Source organism: Rhinopithecus roxellana, chromosome 2 (genome assembly GCF_007565055.1).
Source record: "Rhinopithecus roxellana isolate Shanxi Qingling chromosome 2, ASM756505v1, whole genome shotgun sequence".
In the NCBI taxonomy this organism is placed as follows: domain Eukaryota; kingdom Metazoa; phylum Chordata; class Mammalia; order Primates; family Cercopithecidae; genus Rhinopithecus; species Rhinopithecus roxellana.
This window is the reverse complement of record NC_044550.1, coordinates 38,580,644-38,603,756: the sequence shown is the minus strand read 5'-3', so window position 1 is coordinate 38,603,756 and position 23,113 is coordinate 38,580,644. Positions and strand designations below refer to the sequence as shown.

The window sequence follows — 23,113 nt, the reverse complement described above, 5'->3', positions numbered from 1 at the left end:
ACAGCAGGGCTGGATACTCTTTCATCTCTTCTCCTTCCTGGGTAAGCTCATGAAGTCTCCTGTCCTAAGCACATCTTTATGATAACAATTTCTAAATTTAGTTTACATCCTAGATATCATCCTTCAATCCCAACTGTCCAACTAACATCTTCACTTGGATATCTAACTGACATTTCAACTTAACACTTTCAAAATCGAATATTTGATTTTCCCGTTGAAACTTGGTCTTTCCTTATCTCAGTAAATAATATCCATTCTTATATTATTTCTGCCAAAAATTTTGGAATTATCTTGACTTATTTCTCTCTTACCCTACATCCAATGCATCAACAAATCCTATTGGCTGCATTCAAAATATATGCAGCATAATCTCACGATCTCCACTACCCTGGTCTGAGCCCAGTAGCGTCTCAGGCTGGAAATAGCTTCTATAACAACACCTTAAGCTAGTCTCTTTCCTTCTGCCTTTGCCCACTTGACTATCAAATCTGCATACAAAAACCAGAGTAATGCCATTAAAACTCACTCAGAGAAAAAGCTGAAGGCCTTATACTCCTTAGCAAGGCTCTGTTATACAGTACTCATTACCTCTCTTTCTCCGTTACCTTTCTGACTTCATATTTGACCACTGCTCATTTTTGCATCCCTGACACCTGGACGACAGCCTGCTGCATAGTAGGTGCTCATAAATATTAGTAAGATGAATGAATGCATCACCCAAGTTAGAAAATGATATAGTCAGTACAGAAGATCTATTCCAGCACCCTATTCATTTATTTTTCAAGAACCTACTGTTCTCATTTGCACTTTACCTTCAGGAAATGATTGTTATTATTTTTAGCATTTTTCTCACACGTTCCACATTTTGATCTTCCCACATGATTCTAAGCAGTTTAGCATGGTCATTAACAACACACTTTCTAGAGAGATGATGTCTCTGAATTCATGTCAGGCTACTTTGTTTACTGTGTGATCTTGAACAAATTACTTTCTCTCTCTGTGCCGCAGTGTCTTCATTTGAAAAAGGGAGTAATGCAGGTACCCCATGGGATTAAATGAATTTATATACATAAAACACTCAGAACAGTCCTTGGCACACAGTAGGAGATAAATAGATGATGGATGCTATCTTTTTATTGAAAGTGTAATTGTTGATGATGATGCTATGCCCCAAAGGTGTCCCGACCTGCAGGACAGTCGAACGGGCCCTGGAAGGGGGAGTGGGAATGGAGGAGACAAGAAAACACAAGAAATGGAGACAAGACAAACAGCCTGAACAAGTCTCGTTTATTGAGTGTAGGTTCATGCCTTATATAGGCTGGCAGGGGAAGAGGTTGGGCCAGGGCGGTGATAGGGGGCCGGGTCTTCTCAAATTACAATCGCGCATGCGCCGTGGGTTTGTACTTTTCCCGGGCGCGGGATCCCACCTGCGCCCTGGGCTGCATATCTTCCTGGGCGGGAAAATGTTTGCGCGCGCGCGGGAAAGGTTGGCGCGCGCGGGAAAGGTTGGCGCGCGCGGGAACAGTTTTGGCGCGCGCGGGAGAAACTTAGGCGCGCGCGGGAAAAGCTTTGGCGCGCGCGGGAGAAGCTTTGGGCGCCGGCGGGAAGGGTTTATAAATAAAGAACCCGGGAATGTGCCCTCTTGTCTCCGCTTTGCGGAGATCAAGCAACAGAGGTCGGCTAATTCCGGGCTTCATGGCTCCGGACACAAAGGAATAAAGTATAATAAAATAAATCACCAAATAAAGGAAGGAAAGGAGGGCTGAAGGAAGGAAGGAAACAAAAAGTAAAGAGGGAAGGAGAATAAGAAGGAGGGTGGAAAGGGGAAGAAAATTGATTTAAATAAGTTAATTAATGGTATTGTGACCATCATAGAAGAGTAGGCCCATCTACCTTAGATTCTGAGAGATCGAGCTCAAAGATATTTAGCATAGTCTACCTATCAATTTTACCCGATATTTTAAGGTGATGCAGTTATTTTAGCCTGATAATGTGAAAGGACAGTAGTAACATAACGCTACTCAACGCCACAAAAGTTTCAAGAAGCTCCATCCTTGATTAAAATTTTCAAAATCAAATCAGTTGATTTTCAACACCTCTAGAATTGTGTTCTTGAGATGTTTTTTGTTTGTTTTCTGTTTTCTAATAGGATACTAGGAGAAGAAGAGTAAACCAAAGAAATGATTAAGCATTTTTGCTCTGTATTTCTGGTTTCTCATTGATTTCTCAACATATAGCCATGTTGAAGTCTGTCTTCTCTCCATCTCTAGATAATATTCCTCAAATAGTAAAATGTGTAACTATGTTTTTAAGCCCATTTGCAAGAAAAAATTCTATATCCCCTACAGGAAAATACAAAATAATTTTTCTGACATTATGTTATTATTGTGATATTTAAGCAAAGTGATCTTCCACCAAATCACTAATGTATTTGTATCTTAATTATGCCAATAACTTTACTAAAATAATTTACAAATAATATTTTCTTAAAATTATTGTAAGTCAGTGACAAGTTGCATCCTGCATGGTCTTAGCGTGCCATAGGCCTAATCACTCATGGTGTAAAAGAAAGTTTCCCCATGTAGATATTACAGTATATGGCCTCTATTTTTAATTTTTTTAAGTCAAATACTCATTTTTGCCTTATTTGCATAGTTTTCAGCTTTTACATTTATTATTTGTAAATAATATGTTTATATTTAATATTTGTAAAATAGTTTACAAAATTTACAATAATTTTATGAAAATATTTATAAGATCTATAAATGCAGGCTTAACCTCCTGAATGGGAGGGAAAGGGAACATACAAGCAATAGTGATAAAAAAGAATCAGAGATTAATAAATTTCACTTTTCATGGATGCTGAGGAGGTGGGGAGATAGTCAGAGATTGGTTGCAGGATACAAAATTATAGTTTGATAGGAGGAATAAAGTTCTAATGTTCTCTAACACTGTAGGGTAACTATAATTGACAATAATTTACTGCATATTTTGAAATAACTGAAAGAGAAGATTTTGAATATTTTCAACACATAAAAATGATAAATGCTTGAGGTGATAGATACGTGCTAATTACCCTGATTTGATCATTGCACATTGTATACATGCGTTGAAATAGCCCACTGTATCCTATAAATATGTATAATTATTGTGTCAATTAAAAATAATCATAATAAATTTTAAAGAAAACAGAAAATATACCAAAAAATAATTATTTGGACATGTCCCCAGACTATGTCTCAGAAAAGAAATTACAACTAATTCAGAGAAAATTATGGATTTGAGTGGGTGAACAAAAATAACTACTTCCTCAGTGATCCTCCAGAGAAAAAATTAGAGATAAATTTAAAAGCTAAAACTATGCAAATAATGCAAAAATGAGTAAAATTAAATTTTAAAAAATTAAAAATAAAGATCATATACTGTAGCCTCTGCACTGTGGGAAAACGGCTTTTACACAGTGAGTGATTAGACCTGTGGCACGCTAAGACCATGCAGGCTGCAACTTGTCACTGAGTTACTATGGAAGACGTGTGATGGGAAGGTCTGCAATGATGGGCATAGACTTCGAAAATGAAAATTTTGGTGCTGGAAGCATAAAGCTGCCTAAGACAACAAAATGGCTTAGAGTGAGAGACTGGGGATTATTCTGTTCAAGGATTTTCTTAGACCCCTCTTTTTGTTAAAGGGTATTAGAGAGACATATAAAAACTACATCCATTTGTAGTACATAAAAAATTAGAAAACAGCGCCCATCAACCAATGAATGGATAAAGAAAATGTGATTTATATACACCATGAAATACTACTTGACCATAAAAAGGAACAAAATAATGTCTTTTGTAGCAACTTTGATGGAACTGGAGGCCATTATTTTAAGAGAAGTAATGCAGGAATGGGAAACCAAATAGTGTATGTTCTCACTTATAAGTGGGAGAGAAGCTATGAAGATGCTCTATTAATCTGCCCTCATGCTGCTAATAAAGACATACCCAACACTAGGTAACTTATAAAAGGAAGAAGTTTAATTGACTTACAGTTTCACATGGTTGGGGAGGCCTCACAATCATGGCAGACAGTGATTGAGGAGCAAAGTCATGTCTTACACGGCAGCAGGCAAGAGAGCTTGTGCAGGGGAACTCCCATTTATAAAAACATCAGGACTCGTGAGACTTATTCAATACTATGAGAACAGTATGGGGGAAATCGCCCCCATGAATCAATTATTTCCACCTGGCCCTGCTGCCTTTGACACCTGGGGATTATTACAAGTCAATGTGAGATTTGGGTGGGGACACAGTCAAACAATATCAGATGCAAAGGCACAAGAAAGCTATAATAAACTGTGGGGACTGAGAGGGGAAGATTGGTAGCAGAGTGAGGAATAAAAGACTACATAGTGGATATAGTGTACACTGCTTGGGTGATGGGTGAACTAAAATCTTAGAAATCACCACTGAAGAGCTTACCCATGCAACCAAAACCACCTGTACCTCCAAAACTATTTTTTTAATTTTACTTTAAGTTCTGGGATACATGTGCAGAATGTGCAGGTTTGTTACATAGGTATACACATGCCACGGTGGTTTCCTGCATCTATCAACCCGTCATCTAGGTTTTAAGCCCCCCATGCATTAGGTATTTGTCCTAATGCTCTCCCTCCCCTTGCCACCCATTCCCCAACAGGCCCTGGTGTGTGATGCTTCCCTCCCTGTGTCCATTCCCACTTATGAGGGAGAACATTTGGTGCTTGGTTTTCTGTTACTGTGTTAGTTTTCTGAGAAAGATGGTTTCCAGCTTCATCCATGGCCCTGCAAAGGACATGAACTCATTCTTTTTTAAGGCTGCATAGTATTCCATAGTGTATATGTGCCACATTTTCTTTATCCAGTCTATCATTGATGGGCATTTCCCCAAAACTATTGAAATAAAAACTGTTTTAAAGAAAAGAAAAAAGAGGAGTAACATCATCAAGATGGCAGAATAGAAAGCCTCCAACTATCCTACCCTCCACAAACACACTGAGTCAACATTACAAAACAAAGACAAATTCCCTTGTAAGAAATTCAGAAAATAGTTGAGAAGCTCCTGTCCGCTAAGTGAATGCAAAAGCAGCCACACTGAAGAAGGTAAAAAAATCTGAGATAGTCTCTCATCATAATCCCTACCCCTAACACAGCACTGCATGATCAGAAGAAAAGTTCCTAGATCTCAGAACAAAGAGAGTTGGACTAGCACAAAGCCTCGAAGGGCCCCCAAGTCTTCAATCAGACTGATTAATGAGAGTCTCCTCCTTCATAAGGCCAGTCCATGAAGAGAGGAGAGGTAGCTGTTTTCTCTAATGCACAGACACCAACATAGCAAGTTAAGAAAAATGAAGGAACAGGTAAATATATTCTAAAGAAAAAAAAACACTAATGAAATGAAGATGTAAAATTTATTTGACAGAGAATTTAAAATAACTATCATAAAGATGCTCAATGAAGACAGGAGAACAATACATGAACAAAGTGAAATTTTCAAGAAAGAGGTTGAAAATTTTTTTTAATCAAACATAAATTTTCAAGCTGGATAATTCAGTAACTCAGCTGGAAAATTCAATAGATGGGTTCAACAGCAGACTATGTCAAGCAAAAGACAGGATTAGCAAACTTCAAGACAGATAATTGGAATTACACAATCATAGGAGCAAAAATTAAAAAAGAATTTTAAAAAGTGAAAAAGCTTAAAGGACTTACGAAACACCATAATTACAGGCAGACCAATATATATCTGATAGTAGTCCAAGAGGAAAAATAGAAAGGGGCAGAAAGCTTATTCAAAGAAATAATGCCCCAAACTTACCAAATCTAAGGAAAGAAATGTACATACATATTCAGAAGACCAACAAATTTCAAAAACATAAACCCAAAGAAATCCGCACCAAGACACCTCACAATCAAATTATCAAAAGTTCAAAATAAACAGACAATTTTGAGAGGAGCAAGATGAAATTTACTTTTCAAGCACAAAGGAACCTCCATCACACTCAGTGTATTTCCCAGCAGAAACCTTGTAGGCCAGAAAGGACCAGGATGATATATAGTTATCCATCACTTAATGACAGGAATATGTTTGGAGAAATGCATTATTAGGCAGTTTTCTCATTGAGCAAACATCATAGACTGTACTTACACAAACCTAGATGGTGTAGCCTATATACACCTTAGTTATATGGTATAGCTTATTGCTCTGAGGCTACAAACCTATATCGCATGTTACTGTACTGAATACTGTAGACTATCATAACACAATGGTGAGTATTTTTGTATCTAAACACAGAAAAGGTACAGTAAAAATATGATATAAAAGTTTGCAAATAGTATATCTATATAAGGCACTTACTATGAAAGGAGCTTGCAAGGCTAGAAACTGCTCTAGGTAAGTCAGTGAGGAAGTGGTGAGTGAACATGATGGCCTAGTACATTATCATAAACCACCGTAGACTTTATAAACATTGTACTCTTAGGCTACAATACATTTATATTATAAAAAAATTCTTTCTTCAATAATTAACTTTAATTTACTATAGCTTTTTATTGTATAAACATTTTTATTAATTTTTCCTTTGACTCTTGTAATAACAGCCGAAAACACAAACACACTGTACAGCTCTACAAAAATATTTTCTTTATATCTTATTCTATAAGTTTTTTCTATTTTTTTGTGCTTTTTGAACTGATGTCACAGAAATAAAAAGGATTATATTAGACTACTATGAAAATTGAATAACCAAGAAGAAGCAGATAAATTCCTAGAAACAAACAATCAACCATGATTGAATCAAAAAGAAACAGATAATATGAACAGACTTATGACTAATAAGGAAATTGGTCATAATCTAAAACCTCCACAAATAAAGGCCCGGGTCCAGATGCCTCCACTAGTGAATTCTATCAAACATTTAAATATGTAATTCCGATCCTTAAACTCTTTCAAAAAATTGAAGAAGAAGAAACACTTCCAAAAACATTTTACGAAGCCAGGATTGCCCTGATACCAAAGTTAAACAAAGACATTATAAGAAAAGAAAACTACAGGGCAATGTCCTTAATGAATATAGACTCATTCATAATTCATTTTGACAAAATTCAACACCCTTTCATAACAACTTTTAACAAACTAGTAATAGAAGGAAATTACCACAACATAAGAGAGGCCTTATATGTAAACCCCCAACTAACATGGTACTTAATGGTAAAAAATTAGAAAGCTTTTCCTCTAAGATCAGGAGCAAGACAAGAATGCCCAGTCTAACCACTTCTATTCAACATAGTGCAGGAAGTCTTAGTCAGAGCAATTAGGAAAAAATAAAATAAAAGGAATCTAAATTGGAAAAAAAGAATTTTATCTCTGCTTGAAGATGACATGACCTTAAACAAAATTCTAAAGACTACACACAGATACACACAAATATACAAATACACACAAACTGTAAGAACTAATTTACAAATTCAGCAAAGTTGTAGGATACAAAATAAACATGAAAAACAGTTGTATTTGTATACACTAATCACAAACTGTTCAAAAAGCAACGTAAAAAATAAACTAACTTACGATAGCATCAAAAAGAATAAAACACCTAGGAATAAACTTAACTAAATAAATGAAAGACTTGTACACTGAAAACTATAAAATATTAATTAAAGAATTTTAAAAAGACAAAAGTATATAAAAAGACATCCTGTTTTGTGGACTAAAAGATTTAATATTGTTAAAATGTCCATACTACACAAAGTGATCTATAGATTGACTATCAAAATTCCAATGACTTTTTTTTTACAGAAATGGAAAATCAAATTTAAAATTCAAAGGAAACTGCAAAGGACCCTGGATAGCCGAAACAATCTTGAGCAAGAACAAAGTTGGAGGTATCATTCTTCCTGGTTTTAAAACATATTACAAAGCTACAATAATTAAAACAGCATGGTACTGGTATAAAGACATACATAAAGACCAATAGAACAGAGTAGACAGCCAAACAATAAACCCATGAATATATGAACAACTGATCTTCAGAAAGGGTACTAAGAATACACAAAGAGGAAAGGGTAGTCTCTTAAATAAATGATGTTTGAAAACTAGATACCCACATGCAAAAGAATGAAATTGGACTCGCTTATTCATTACACAAAAATCAACTCAAAATGGACTGAAGACTTATATTTAAGACCTGAAACAGTAAAATTCCTGCAAGAAAACATAAGATAACACTTCTTGACATTGGTCTTGGCAATGATTTCTTAGATGTGACACCAAAAGCACGGGTGACAAAAGTGAAATAAACAAGTGGGACTATGTCAAATGAAAAAGATTCTTCACAGAAAAAGAAACAACAGAGTTTGGGCTGTGCGAAGACAGGGTTAGAAGTTATAACAGTTAAGAGAAATGGGAACTCAAATCCATTGTGATGGATAAATTAGTACTGCTTTTCTTGAGGACAATTTAGCACTATACAAAACATATTGATTACACATATCCAAAATACATAAAGAATTCTTACAACTCAATAACAAGAAAACAAATAACCTAATAAAAATCAGGATGTCAATGAGATACTTGTATTCCCATGTTTATTGTAGCATTATTTCATAAAAGTCAAAAGGTGGAAGCAACCTAAGAGTCTACTGATAGATTAATGGATAAAGAAAGTACGGTACATACATAGAATATTATTCAGCCTTACAAAAGAGAAAAATACTGCCATCGTGACAACATGGATGAATCTGAAAGAAATTTTACTAAGTGAAATAAGACAGTCACAGAAAGACAAATATAATATGAATGCCTCTACTTATATGAGGCAACTAAAATAGCCAAATTTATAGAAGCAGATAGTAGTATGGTGGTTGCTGGAGGCTTGGGGAGTTGCTATTCAATGCATACAAAGTTTCAGTTAGTGCAAGATTAATACATTTGAAGAGATCTGCTAATCTATAGTTAACAATATTGTATTGCCCAATTTAAATTTGTTAAAAGGGTAGGTTTCATGTTAAATGTTCTTACTACCATAAAAATAAAATTAGAAAACACATTTAGGATGATGATGAGGAAGAGTTTTGAACATTGTCTGTCATCAAATTATGGAATGATTTCCCAAGGGAAATGTGAAAAAAATGCCATCATTGAAGACATTTGAAACCAGACTGAAGAAAAACACATGAACACATAAAGTTGGCCTTGTTCTTCTGCCTACAAGGACGACAAGACCCAAACATGACCTAAGACATCATTAGATTCTACAGCCGATGAGCACCCTCTGGCCACCCACTACTGTGAGGGATGAAAGGGGAAAATTGGGCTGGAACTGATGAGTCACATCAGGAAGACTTGCTCAGTGTGTTCCTGGCTCTGTTACAACTTCCCAAGAGTGCTAGGAAAGGAGCAGTTTACACCAAGTCACCATGCTCCCAGTTCATAGAAGTTTCCAGGGAATACAGGAGGCTCTTCTCCACTGCACCCTACTTTTTTAGTTGGCCTGTGTTTTGTTTTCTTTTTTTTAAGTCAGAAATAACCTCAGTAGAAGACCAGACCATACAATCTATACAGAGCAAACATAACCTTAGACCAGGGGTCAGCAAACTGTAGTGCAAGCATCAGATCTGGCCCACAGCCTGTTTCTCTAACTAAAGGTTTATTGGAACAGAGCCTAACCTATTCATTTGCATAGTGTCTGTGACTGCTTTCACAGTACAATGGCAGTGTTGAGTAGTTGTGACAAAGACATCATGACCCACAAAGCCTAAAACTCTTATTACCTAACCCTTTACTAAGGCCAACTCCTGCCTTAGACTGATAAGTTTCAGAACACTAATTTAAGCATCTCCAAGGTAAGATATGTAAAATCCTTGCCTTATTCCCTTCTTTTAACTAAGAAATAGAAAAGAAAAAGGGGATTTAAATTTGAGTAGAATATGTCAGCTTTTCATGAATCCAGACTAAGATATCACATGCTAGAGTCTGGAACATGCATCTGTGACCCAAAATACAGTAACTGACTAGAGGCACTAGAATCAGAAAGACCTGCGTTTGAATTCCAGATTTGCTATTTTCCAGCTGTATGACCTTTGGCAAGTTACTTAATCTTTGTAGGTTTTTCCTTGAAATAAAATGAAAAACATTATCTAGCTCAGAGGGCTCTTGTGAGTAGTGATGAATTACTGTATATAAAGCACTTAGCACAGTGGCTGGTACTTCAATATGTGCTCAAATAATTACCTAGTATTGTGAGTACTATTATTATCAGAAAATTAAAACTCAGATTTGAATATAAATTTTGTTAAACATTACCTGCACAGTTGTCGTCAGGGTCTCCACAGAGAAGGCCATTGGTTTCAGGACTTCTGGTGGAATTTTCATCTGCCACTACACAGTGGAGGATCACTAGACCTTCAAGTTCAAAACACAACCAAAACCAGACATGAAAATTTGCTTATCGTGAAACAGTCTATCAAAGTCATCACCCATTTCACACATTTATGAAAATAACAACCTATGGTTTCCATTTCCAAGTCATTCACTCCCAGAAGAGATACAGAGGCCAGCATGCTGCACATTTTCAGCTCATTGCTAAAGAATGAATTTTCAAGTCACCATCACTTATATCTAACTGTGGATCTTAAGGAAGAAACTTGGCCATAGCTTGTGAAAGAGCCTTATAACAAAAGCAGAAGTAAGAGTAGCTGAATTGCCAGTCCCTCAGTGAATATACTGATGAATTTCCAGGGAGAGTGGATGGTGAACTTCCACGGCAAGCAGAGTGTCTTCTCCATTCCATATAGACCCAGCGTTTCTCAGGTGTTAACAACTGAGTGTGCTTCTTTCTGGGGAGATATTTGATCCATGGGAATTCTTGAAAAATTTTAGGTTCCTTCAGCTAAGAATATCTGTTTCTGAGAAGGACAGGCCACATGTTTTACAAGGTAGAGAAGAATGCCATGCTGTGGTTAGAACGGTTCAGAATACAATGTGCAGTACCTGTGTAGATACTGATTCAAACAAACCAACCAGAAAAGGTCACTTACGAGATAATCAGGGAAATTTGACACTGACTGGACACTAGATAATATTTTAAAAAGTTATAGATTTTTAAAGTATGATAATGATATTGTGGTTTAGGTTAAAAAACAGGGTCTATAGTGTGTGTGTGTGTGTGTGTGTGTGTGTAATTATGTATAAAATTTATGTATCTGATGTTTGCTTTGAAATAATCCAACATGAGAAGGAGGATACAAAGAAGTGATGAAAAGGCATGGATGAAATAAGGTTGGCTACATATTGATAATTGCTGAAGCTGATGGTGGGTACATCAAGGTTCATTATGTTGTCCTCTCTAGTTCTTATATGTTTAAACATGTCCACAATAATAGGAGGAAAGAATAGAAAAAGAAAGAAGAGAGGAGGGAGGAAAGTCAAGAAAGAGAAAGATGGCTTAGAAATTAGCTGGTCTTGAGTTTAAGAGCTGTTTTTGCCAGATAACTGTGAAAAGCACTTAACACGGTGCTGGTATGTAAGCAACGTGCAATAGAAATTACTTATTATTATGCAACTGACAAGAATAAAATAGCCTGTCCACCAGTTGTATTGAAATTTATACATCTAATGATTTCTAAACTTACAGATGTTCTCCAATTCAATTTCGTTCAACAAACATTCATGGACATACAGGAACACACAGGTGAATAGGATGTGCTAGATCACAAAATCCTCAAGTTGCCCCCAAGCTGTGGAGCCAATTAACCATAACACAAGGTGCTACTACTGTACCAGAAAGTGATAGTGGCTAGCAAATTCAAAGGTCAAGAGTTTTCAAAAGGGTCTTTTAAAAGAGAGACTCTTTTATACCTATCTAAGTGGAACATTTTTTTAAAGAAAGAAATTGTACCTAGCATGGGTAACAGTAAAGAGAAATGGAAACTCAAATCCATTGGTGATGGGTAAATTAGTACTGCTTTCCTTGAGGACAATTTAGCACTATACAAAACACAAAAGCAAATGAAAACACAATGTATAAGTCTTAAATTCAGTAATTACATTGCTAATGGTTTTTCCTAAGGAAATAATTCACGTTAAATAAAGACATTTAGCTACAAAATGGCATGAGTTTAAAAAAAATATAGATTATCTAAATAACTGACAATAGAGGATTAAGTACATTGAACTACCTTCATGCAACAAAATACTATTCAGCCATTAAAAGATGATATTCAAACATATGTAAAAACCCATCCATATAGTCAAAAGGTGAATAAGTAGAGAGTTGCTCACAATTTCCTGAAGGCAACACTTTTCTTAATTTTTCCTTATTTGTACTTTCTAAGCTTTCTAAAAGCACATTTTATCTGTTGCAACAAGAAAAAAGAGGTGACTCATGTATTTCTTTTGTAAACTGTAATTTGGCTACCAAATTTCTAGATTATTTACACGTTTTCTCCCAGCACCTGCCCTTTCCTTCACACTTAGAACAAATAGAAACAAACAATCATTTAGGGCTTCTGAAGCACAGGAATTTTATATTATTCATCTTTGTAATCCTGGTGCCTAATACAGAATTTAACGAATATTCAACAAATGTTAAAAGACTGAATGAATCAATCTATACATGAACAAGAAAAAAACTCTTTATATTCAAAAATCCCAGGAGCAATTTCTAGTGGAAAATAATAAAATATGTTTAATTCATTTCTAAAATCTCATCCATGGGTTTTCTTCATGGGCAGTAATAGGAGGCCTTAATCTCTTCTAATGATGGGAACTAAAAATTAAAAACAAAAATAAAAAATTTCTAAATCTCATAGAGATTCTGCATCTGCAACCTGAGGATGGTAGTATCTCCTTCTTGGGGTTATTGTAAAACTTAAGTTTATTTTTAAAAAGAGCACATGGCTTGGCACATGCTATACAATTTGCAGTCCAGTTGCACGCCTTCTCACTATCACTTATAATTTAACCCATTATTCTCCAATTCCACTCACAGAGGGAGTTCCAATTCCTTTGAAACTCTGCTGAGGCCTTCAAACATCCCCATAGGCTGAGGGCTATGGCTCAGGCTCCTTCTGCTAAGCCTCTTTTCACATGCTGGTGTCAGTTGGCAAAAGGAGGTTAGTGTCCTCACAGGTGGAAGCAAAGCATGGGGAGGAGGTATCCTCAGCCAAGCCAGCTCCCAAACCAAGCAGAGCATACACTGCTCCTCTTCCTGCCCACCCCAGCAACCTATAGGTCACAGGTTGGTGGGTGTGAACCAAAGCGAGCCTGAAGAAGCATTTGCCTGACCTTCACAGTTTTTAATAATTGAATCAAGGCAGTTCGTATTAAACCTGAATTTTCTTCTTCCATTGAAATAGTGGAAGATCTGGCAAGACAGATCTAAAATACTTTCCTAGCAACAACTGGCTGAAACTAAGAAGCAGGTGACCCCTTTAAGTGCCCCAGAACCCATGAGGCTTCCTGCACTTATCTATTTTAACTATTCAGGCCCTAACAGGTATTTGAGTTTGTGAACTGTAGAAAGACTCAGAAACCAGATAAATGCTCACAAAACTATCTACTAAACAATAAAGGCTGCCATAAAGAAAAAGGACACTCCTGTTCATTCATAATACAATGAATATTTATTAAGACTATGTATTTGACACAGGTGCAAGACTCAAGACACTGAAGGCTCTAAGATAACAGACACAGGTATTCTCCTTAACCTCAAGGAGATCACATTCTAGTAAGATAGACACACACTTTTACTTTCTTTTTCTTTTTTCTTTTCTTTTCTTTTCTTTTCTTTTTCTTTTTCTTTTTCTTTTTTTTTGAGACAGAACCTTACTCTGTTTCCCAGGCTAGAGGGCAGCGGTGCAATCTCGGCTCACTGCAGCCTCCACCCCCCAGGTTCAAGCGATTCTCATGCCTCAGCCTCCTGAGTAGCTGGGATTATAGGTGCCTGCCACCATGCCTGGCTAATTTTTGTATTTTTAGTAGAGATGGGGTTTCACTGTGTTGACCAGGCTGGTCTTGAACTCCTGACCTCAAGTGATATACCCGTCTCAGCCTCCCCAACTGCCAGGGTTACAGGCACACGCCACCAAGCCTGGGCTGACACACAAATCTTTAAGGTACAGCATAATATGTACAACAACGATGATAATGCAGAAGTAATAGGATAGAGAATCAACTCTGCTTAGTGGCAAAGACTTCATGGAGAAATTGAGATTTGCCATGAGTTCTTAATGAGGAATAAATGATTTTTAAAAGCATCAGTTAATAACTTTTATAAAAAACAAAAAAAAGTGTAAACAAGATAATAATCATAATATGTTAATTGTTTCAGCAGTGGATAATATTTATGTGGTTATAATAATGTCAATATTGATAATTTAACAAAATATGTTCATAAACTCAGGGCCAGTAATTAGCCCACATATACCATATGGGATAACTGGTTGTGACTAATCAGTGTGTGCTGTGCCAGTTCTTAAATGTTTTGAGTATCGGTCCTGGAATTATGAGAGAAGATAAGGTCAGCACATAAAGTCTAAACCTGACAAGTCAAGAAGTAGCATTATAAGGAAATTATTTGCAGTAAACAGTTGAATACCAGAAGAAACATCAAAAAAAGTCAAAAGTGGTTGGTAGAGAGGCAGAAAAGTATGGTGCAAAGATTTGCTATTTATTGTTACAAGCCTCTTAGTACTGATTTTTTAAATTAAAAAATGTATACTTATCATTTTATTAAAAATATAATTAATTTTTAAGAAAAGGATAAATAAAGTCATAGTTAACCAGGGCATTCTTTAAAAAAAAAAAAAAAAAAAAAAAAGACGAACAACTTGTAGTAAGCAAAAGGAATAACTTGTTAAAAGACATGGCATGAAACAGCACAACTTTTCCTGCTTCTTTGGAGGGTAGGTGGGGATTGTGATGGAAGAGGAGCCTGGCAAGCAAGTAGGCAACAAAAGGCCTAAATGCCATGTGGATTAGTTGGGATTCTGTTATGCAGTTAAGTTGAGACCACTGAAAAGTTTCAAGTGAGAAACAACAGAATCATCTTTTTACTTTTTTCCATTTTGAAAAGGCTACTTTAATATCAGCATGGGTGATTCAGACACACCTAAACCAAGATTGTAGCTCCGGGTATGCAGAAAAGAAGAAAGGCCTATAAGGGATAGCCATAAATGAAATATGAAAGACCTGGTGACTGGAAGTGAAAAAAAGGAGTCTGGGATGACCCCAGAGTTTGCTACTTGAATAACTGTCTGGATTGTGGTACCAATCACAAAGATACAAGGTACACAGAAGGGAAACAGGCTGAGTGTAGAGAGGAATTCAGTTTGGGTCACTGACTTTGAGATGACTGTGGCTCATCTAGAAGACAGTAGATGAGGTGTAGATCCAGAACTTTGGAGCAAAGCCAAGCTACAGGTTCTATTTTGGGGAATCATGGAAAATAAACTGGAATTTAATTCCATGAGAATAGACTTCTCAAAAAAAAAGGCAATGTGAAAAGAAAAGGCTGATTAAGGGCAGAATTCTGAAAATCCAGTGAAATAAGAATGTTTAAAGGAACATACATTATTAAAATAATCATCTTTATCAGGGAAAGCATGAATTGTATTTTAAAGAAAATGAAGGAAAATATGATACTCAGCTGTAGAAAACATAGTAAGATTTCCACTCAAAAAGATCATAGGTTATGTTAAAATTTAGAATTAGTAAAAACTAAAAGTTTAAAATTTCCCACCAACTAACTCTCAACTCCCCAGAAATCATCCTCTGGGAAAGTTCATCAAGCCTATATTTAAAATTTCAGCACAGAAATTACAATCTCTTCCAAAATATGCCATTTCAAGGAGACAATTCATCAATTCTTTCAATCATGATCATTCATTCATTCAAAAAAATTAACCACCTACTTCTAAAGCTCTAAATGCTTCTTTATATTGAGCTGGTTTTTTGCCTTCCTGTTATTTTACTCTGCTCTTTGTAGTCACCTAAAATAAGTCTAAGCTCTCTTTTCCTTGACAGATTCTCCTATACTTGAAGCCAGCTATCAAGTCTTCCTGAAAGAATTTCACTTCTTCAAGCTAAACATCCTGGTTCCTTCTATCATATTTTATGGTATCATCAAGACCCCTCACAAGCCTTGTCATCCTGTTCTAAATGCAAAGTCAAAATAAAGTGCCATCCCACATGGTCTGGTAAAGATAGAATAAAGTGGGGCTTTCAGACCCCACACTGGGAGCTCCCCATAACATAGCATCCCTTTTTGCCTGTCACATTAATACCGGGGTTTTATTCTCCTTACCGTAAAATGAAGCTCCTCTATCTTTTACAATGCTGGAAAGCAATGTATTTATGGTTTCCTTTTTTCATTGCTGTAGTTCTGTTTTGTTGCATTTTTTTTTTACCTTAAGAAAATGGTTTTTACACTTTTTCCTTTTAAATGCTTTTTTGGTCAGATATCAAAAATAAAAAGACAAGAAGAAGAAAAAATAGAAAAGAGTTAACAAAAAACACTTTTTTTAGGTGATATCATTCAAATATTTCACAATCTTTTTGTTGTCTGATTCTTTCATTCAACCTATTGTCCATACCTCTCTGCTTTGCATGACCTGAAGAATTTCTCAGGTGCATTAAAGCAATAAAAACAAAATAAAATAATGTTAACTGCATTTGCTAAGTGACTAGAAATTAGTCCCTATTTCTGGGGATAGTTTTAAAATATCAACTCCACTCATAAAATGAAAGACAAAAGGAAAATAAACCCAATTCTACTTCAGTGAATCATGGCTGTATTTACTTTTATGCATTTTGAGATTCTCAAGTTAAATATTACAGAATGTATTAAAAGTATTATCCCATCAGTCAGCATGGGGAATGAAGTCAGCGTAAACAATACGAGCATTCAAAAAGAGGCAGCCTGACAAGGAGCATGACACGCTGTCTCAAAGTCACTGCTAATGCTGAGGTAAGTAGTACACCAGCTGGGTCAACTATTTAAAAAGATCATATATGACCAACTTAAACACTCATGTATGTTGCATTTGCCTCATCTCTGAGCTGAATTTTCCATTTTTAGAGCCAAGTGCATTTTGTATTTTAAAAATAAATATAATATCACAAAATATCCATTCATTTATATTCTGATGATTCAGGACATCTTCCTAGATACACTCCAAACTTCTACTTATGTATACTAAATCCAGTGATTCCTTGCCAAATTGTGTTATTTAAGATTAGAATCGGCCGGGCGCGGTGGCTCAAGCCTGTAATCCCAGCACTTTGGGAGGCCGAGACGGGCGGATCACAAGGGCAGGAGATCGAGACCATCCTGGCTAATACGGTGAAACCCCGTCTCTACTAAAGAATACAAAAAACTAGCCGGGCGACTAGGCGGGCGCCTGTAGTCCCAGCCACTTGGGAGGCGGAGGCAGGAGAATGGCGTGAACCTGGGAGGCGGAGCTTGCAGTGAGCTGAGATCCGGCCACCGCACTCCAGCCTGGGCGACAGAGCCAAGAGATTAGAATCACATTCCATGTCTCATTAGAAAATCTAGCTTTAAGTCAAAGAAGAATTTATCAACCTATGAACATAAGCAGAAATCAGAAGAATATTTCATAGTCACGCCACTATAATTTTATTTATATTAAAGAGAAGCAGTGCAGAGTAATGGAGAAAAGGCAGCTTTGGGGTCAAATGGAGCTGTTTTTGAATCCTAGGACCTTTTAAGCACCACATTTATAATTAGGATTGAGTTTCTCAACCACTGAGCTTCAGGGTCCTCTTCTGTAAACTGAGGCCCATAATACCTAACTTACATAGCCTGGCGAAAATTTAGCTGTGTGCTTAAAACAAGGTGGAGGGTAGAAATTATGAATTTTTAACCTAGGTAATGCCTTGCACAGGGTAAGCGCTCAAAAAATAGTAGCTGTAAGTGACCAGAAATAAAAGAACAAACATTTAAATTACCCTGGTAAGAAACTAGATTCGCAGCCTCGTAAGTGGATATTGACAAATTTCTACATTTATAGTGTGATTTCACTGTGTATAAAATATGTTTCTGATATACACTATGAAAGATGAATACACATATATAGGCATACATTCAACAGTATGCTTTTTCATATGTACTTAATGAGACAAAACTATATCTTGGTCTATCTGCTTGTTCTTTCTAATTTGTGAAAAAAATTTGAAGTTAATGTGTCCTCAGCTAATTAATAGCAATATGGCATCTTCTATATGCATAGTTCTTTGTGTTTTCAGAAGAGTTCGGCCAGTGACTCAGCATACCATTTATGTCGGTTGGGATTACTGATTCAGTTGGTTGGTTAAATGATTCAATAATACAAATATAGCTGATAAAGTCAGATCATAGAGAGTAATAACTAAAAATCAAGTGAATTATAAATCATATCTCTAATTTGTAAAAAATAAAGTTTTTAAGTTTAAATCAACACTAGGAGTAAAAGCAATAAGCATTTGGGGAACTTTCTTATTACATCTTCATTGTTAGGAAGAAAACAGAACCTTAAATAAGCATACTATACACGGAGCAATTTCCAAGTCCAAAAAGAGACCCTATCTAATGTGGAGTTTGAAAAAAAAATAGGGAGTGAAAATATTGTTTAACACTGGGTTTGTGGTTAGCTGAGATGAGAACTGTGAAATGGGTGAAACGTGACAGTGTTCTCCTTTTTTGTTAACTCTTTTCTACTTTTTCTTCTTCTTGTCTTTTGCCCACCTATAAACCATTGTCCTCATTCTGCTTTAACATGGCCCCAAGGAGAACACAATTCTTGAACAGATTTTTCTTTCTAAATGTATTTGCTTTCAAAGCAGACCTGCAAAGAGAGAAATTATTTAACTCAAAAGAAACACTCTAAAATCTAGAGTGTCTCAACCTGGGTTTCCTTGAAAGCAGAACCTGATATACAGACTAAGGGATTACCACTTTATTTGAGAGTTACAAGCTTGGGGTAGTGAGAATAAGGAAGAAAGGAAATGAAGCAAAAAAAAAAAAAAAAAGGCACAAAACAATAAAATGTGTGCATCTATCATGCAGTGTGTAGTACCAAAGCGAGATGCAGAGAAACACAGAAATTTGCTCAGACAGCAAGTTCACTAATATGTAGGCCACATGAATGGTTCAAGAAAAAGACTCACACCTTGAAGCAGTCCACTGGAAAAAAAAATGAAAGAAGGAAGAATGTATCAGACCCAATCACTTTCATCGCCAATTTCCCACTGGACAAAATTCATGCCACTGAGTATTAACTCCCGTCTATTCTGACCCCTTGGTGACTGAGAGGCCAGAACTCACGCCCTGGGACATGGTGTTTTATCCAAGTCTCAAAGTGGAGCAACCTGGCATGGGGAGGAGCTGACCAAGAGGCAATGAAGGTGGTTGAAAGACTCTTAGGAAGTGCACAATATTTGTGTCCCAACACAGTGAGCAATTTGGGCATCAGTACATCTCCTGGGAAACAGTTTTCCAGGACAAAGAGGGATTTTCCAAGTTCTCTTAAATGATATCTTCTGGAGAACTGCCTATTCTCTAAAACTGAAAGACAGGCTTCTGGGTTTCCAGGGCCAACATGGGAAGCAGAGACAGGAGCAAAGAAAAAAAAGAAGAGGGTCTTTACAAATAGTGTATGTTCATTCAAATTCAGAAAAATAAAATATGAACTCCTTCTTCCTCCAACGTAAAACTCTATTCTGAATTGGTAGAAATAATATCTTGATGTTTAGGAAAGGCTAAAAGTGATTGATAATATGGTTTTTAACTCATAAAAGTACTTCACAATCTTATATTTTACAACCCAGAAGGGAAAGTAATTTAACAACCTGTCATATACAAACTAATTCAGGTATCTGAAAACTGTCAACATGACAATGCCTTTGCCTGGTAAATCACCACTTTTTTTTTACTATTACCGTTATTAAATTTGTGACAAATTGATTGAATGACTAAATTTAGTAGGAACTCCAAAATAACCTGAAGCCAGTTTCTCAGAAATCATCAGTTGTCAAAATTTGACTTTTTGATTCCCATTCCTTTATAGTAAGGCCAAACCAGGCAGTTAGACATTGTGACAATTTGAATGAAAAGTTTTGGGCTAACTGAATTTCCATAGTAATTCAAAGAGAGGAGGTGAAAGAACCAAGGAAAAAGGACAATTTGTTTTCAAGGAGGATTATCCAAGTGCAAAGTGAGGTGAAACTGTGGCACTGGTTTCTGGATCTAGTGATAACACGGTCTCTGATCCATGAGGAAATAGGCATCAAACGTTAATAATGGTAAAGAAAAGAACATAAGATTTCAGAGTAGATGCTCACCCAACCTGAAAAAGCCCCAGTACTTAAACCCTTTGAATGAGTTAGAGTAAGCCAACACAACTTAGCATTGAATTTATTATCATCTTTATCAATAAAACCATTTGCAGAGACTAGGAATATAAAGAAAGAAAGATTAGGCAGAATATTTTAGGCATCAGGTATTTAGAACATAAATTGTATTGGAATTCCAAAAAGTGGCAATGTGTTAAGTTGGAGAAATCAAAAAGAAAAGTTTCACAGAACTTAAAAACAGAGGACCAAAGGAAATGACATAGAAATGAGCTTGGTGTCTTTGGGAGACAATGAGTAAAACTGTTCAGCCGGAGTGACGAATTATACAAAAAAGTATTAAGAAACAATGGCCTTCTTGGTGTGTTTGGTGTGACTATGAAACAATTCAATTGATTTTGTTGTGTGGCCTATGAAAAGAAGACTCCTTAAGAAATAGTCACAACACATATTGCCAGAAGCTTCTCAAGGCCTGCCCACCACATCCTGAAAGACAGATTCCCAATTAAGAATCTGACTAGTATAGAAAACCACTCACTAAGTATTTGATAGTGAAGACAACTGCTGTGTGGAAATCACTAAGAGTGAGGTGTGTATTCTTTGTTATGTCTCTGCAAAGGCAAGTGGAAGTGAAGTTTATTATTTTGTGTGTAGTCTCATCTCATATCTCAACCAAACTTCCAATCACTCTTCTGACCCTCCATTGCATGATGATTGTCTTTTACCTGAAAATGAGCAGGGATTTTCCTCACAGAAGTCTTCTATCACAGGATGGCAATGTTACAGATAACTGTCTCCTGATGTAACAATATTTGAAATTTTTGTCAATGTCATTTACCTATTGTAGTTGTGCTTTATTTTTCCCCTTCATAGTAAGCTATCAGTCTGTCATTCTTATTTTAATAGATGGTAAGATCTGAAATATGCAATGTCTTTAACACAAAAACTAAGCCTGGGGCATAGAATTCCAAGATGACGACCTATATTCCAAGATGAGGACCATAAGAGAACACAGTTACTGAATTCAGTTTTGGGGGAAAAACTCAATTGTCTTTTTAAAAATTCTTCATTATTGGTTTCCCAGATTCCAAGTGGCCTGTGTCTTCTGTCCTTCCCAGGGAAATCTACTGAGAGTTTCTTATTCTGAAATTTTATCTTTCAACCTCAAAAACATTGCCAAAGTGCAGTAATATCATCCTGTACTCACAAGAACCTAAGAAAACTTGATGGTCATAGCCCACTCCCTACCCACCTTAAGAATCACCTTTACACAACTCCATTTATGTACCATCCAGACCACGTGTGTGTACAGGCAGGGGAAGCTCACCACATCCCAAGGCAACTGGCTCCACTTTTTTCAAAGCTCGATTTGGGAAAAAATTTCTTCCAAATGAAGGGAAGTGCTGCCTTCCTGGAATTTTAGTTCACTAATGTAAGCTGTATTCTCTGAACTATACAGGCGAAACCTTGGTTGAAATGACTTTTCACATATTTGAAGTTGATTCTCATAAGCCAAATCTTGTCTCTTTTCCATCCACAACCCCAATTTCTATTCTCTCAGTTGAGTGTGTGTGTGTGTGTGTGTGTGAGTGTGTGTGTGTGTCTTCAGTTATCAATAATCTCTTGTCTCTTGTCTTTCAAGAGCACCAATAATTTCCTCATAGCTCACTCAAGAGTGGCCTCTTCTTTAGCCTCATCCTCCTTCACATCCACATTAGAGTATTTGATATGGTTGACTTTCCCAAATCTTCCATCTAAAATCTACCCCTATTCTTGGCTTCCTACTTATCCTCTCCTTTTTACTCAGCTTCGCCAGCTCTTTTGCTGACTCCTACACCATAAATATGTTGCCACAAATAATCTACCTCTGTCTTCTTTTTTTTCACTATTTTTGTTGCGGTAAAATACATATAACAAAAAATGTATTATCCTAACCTTTTTTAAGGTATCATTAAATACATCCACATTGTGCAACCATCACCACCATGCATCTCCAGAATTCTTTTCATCTTGCAAAACTAAAACTCTATAACCATTAAATGATAACACCTTACTTGCCCCTCCTCCCAGCCCCTATTCTGCTTTCCATCTCTGCGACTTTGTCTCCGTCATAGACATGACCAAAAAGTCAAAGTGATTTTCATTTTTGTAATGTCACATAATCTCACAAAACATCCATGGAATCAATGTTTGATCAAACATTTACTGAGGATTTATTGCATGCCAGGCACTGTGCTAGACCCTGAAATTATAATCAGTGAAATGATTCAGGTATATTTCCAGCCCTATTTTCTTTTTTTTCATTTTAAGTTCAGGGGTACATGTGCAGGATATAAAGGTTTGTTACATAGGTAAACATGTACCATAGTAGTTTACTACACACATCATCCCATCACCTAGGTATTAAGTTCAACGTCCATTAGCTGTTCTTCTTGATGCTCTCCCTATCCCCCAACAGGCCCCAGTGTGCGTTGTTACCCACCATGTGTCCTTGTGTTTGCATCAGTTCAGCTTCCGCTTATAAGTGAGAACAATGGTGTTTGGTCTTCTTTTCCTGCATTAGTTTGCTGAAGATAATGGCTTCCAACTTTTTCATGTCCATGCAAAGGACATGATCTCATTCCTTTTTATGGCTTCATAGTATTCCATGGTATATATGTACCACATTTTATTTATCCAGTCTATCATTGATGGGCATTTAGGCTGATTCCATATCTTTGCTATTCTGAATACTGCTGCA

At 36.3% G+C, this 23,113-nt stretch overlaps 1 protein-coding gene across 1 annotated transcript in view; it reads right to left on the bottom strand.

Annotated features, from left to right (window-relative positions):
* BTC (betacellulin) overlaps positions 1 to 23,113 on the bottom strand; it is a 52,056-nt gene that overhangs the window by 16,494 nt on the left and 12,449 nt on the right. The window contains exon 2 of the mRNA XM_010377134.2: positions 10,330 to 10,428. Coding sequence (XP_010375436.1) covers positions 10,330 to 10,428 — 99 coding nt within the window. The remainder of the gene's footprint in view (positions 1 to 10,329; positions 10,429 to 23,113) is intronic.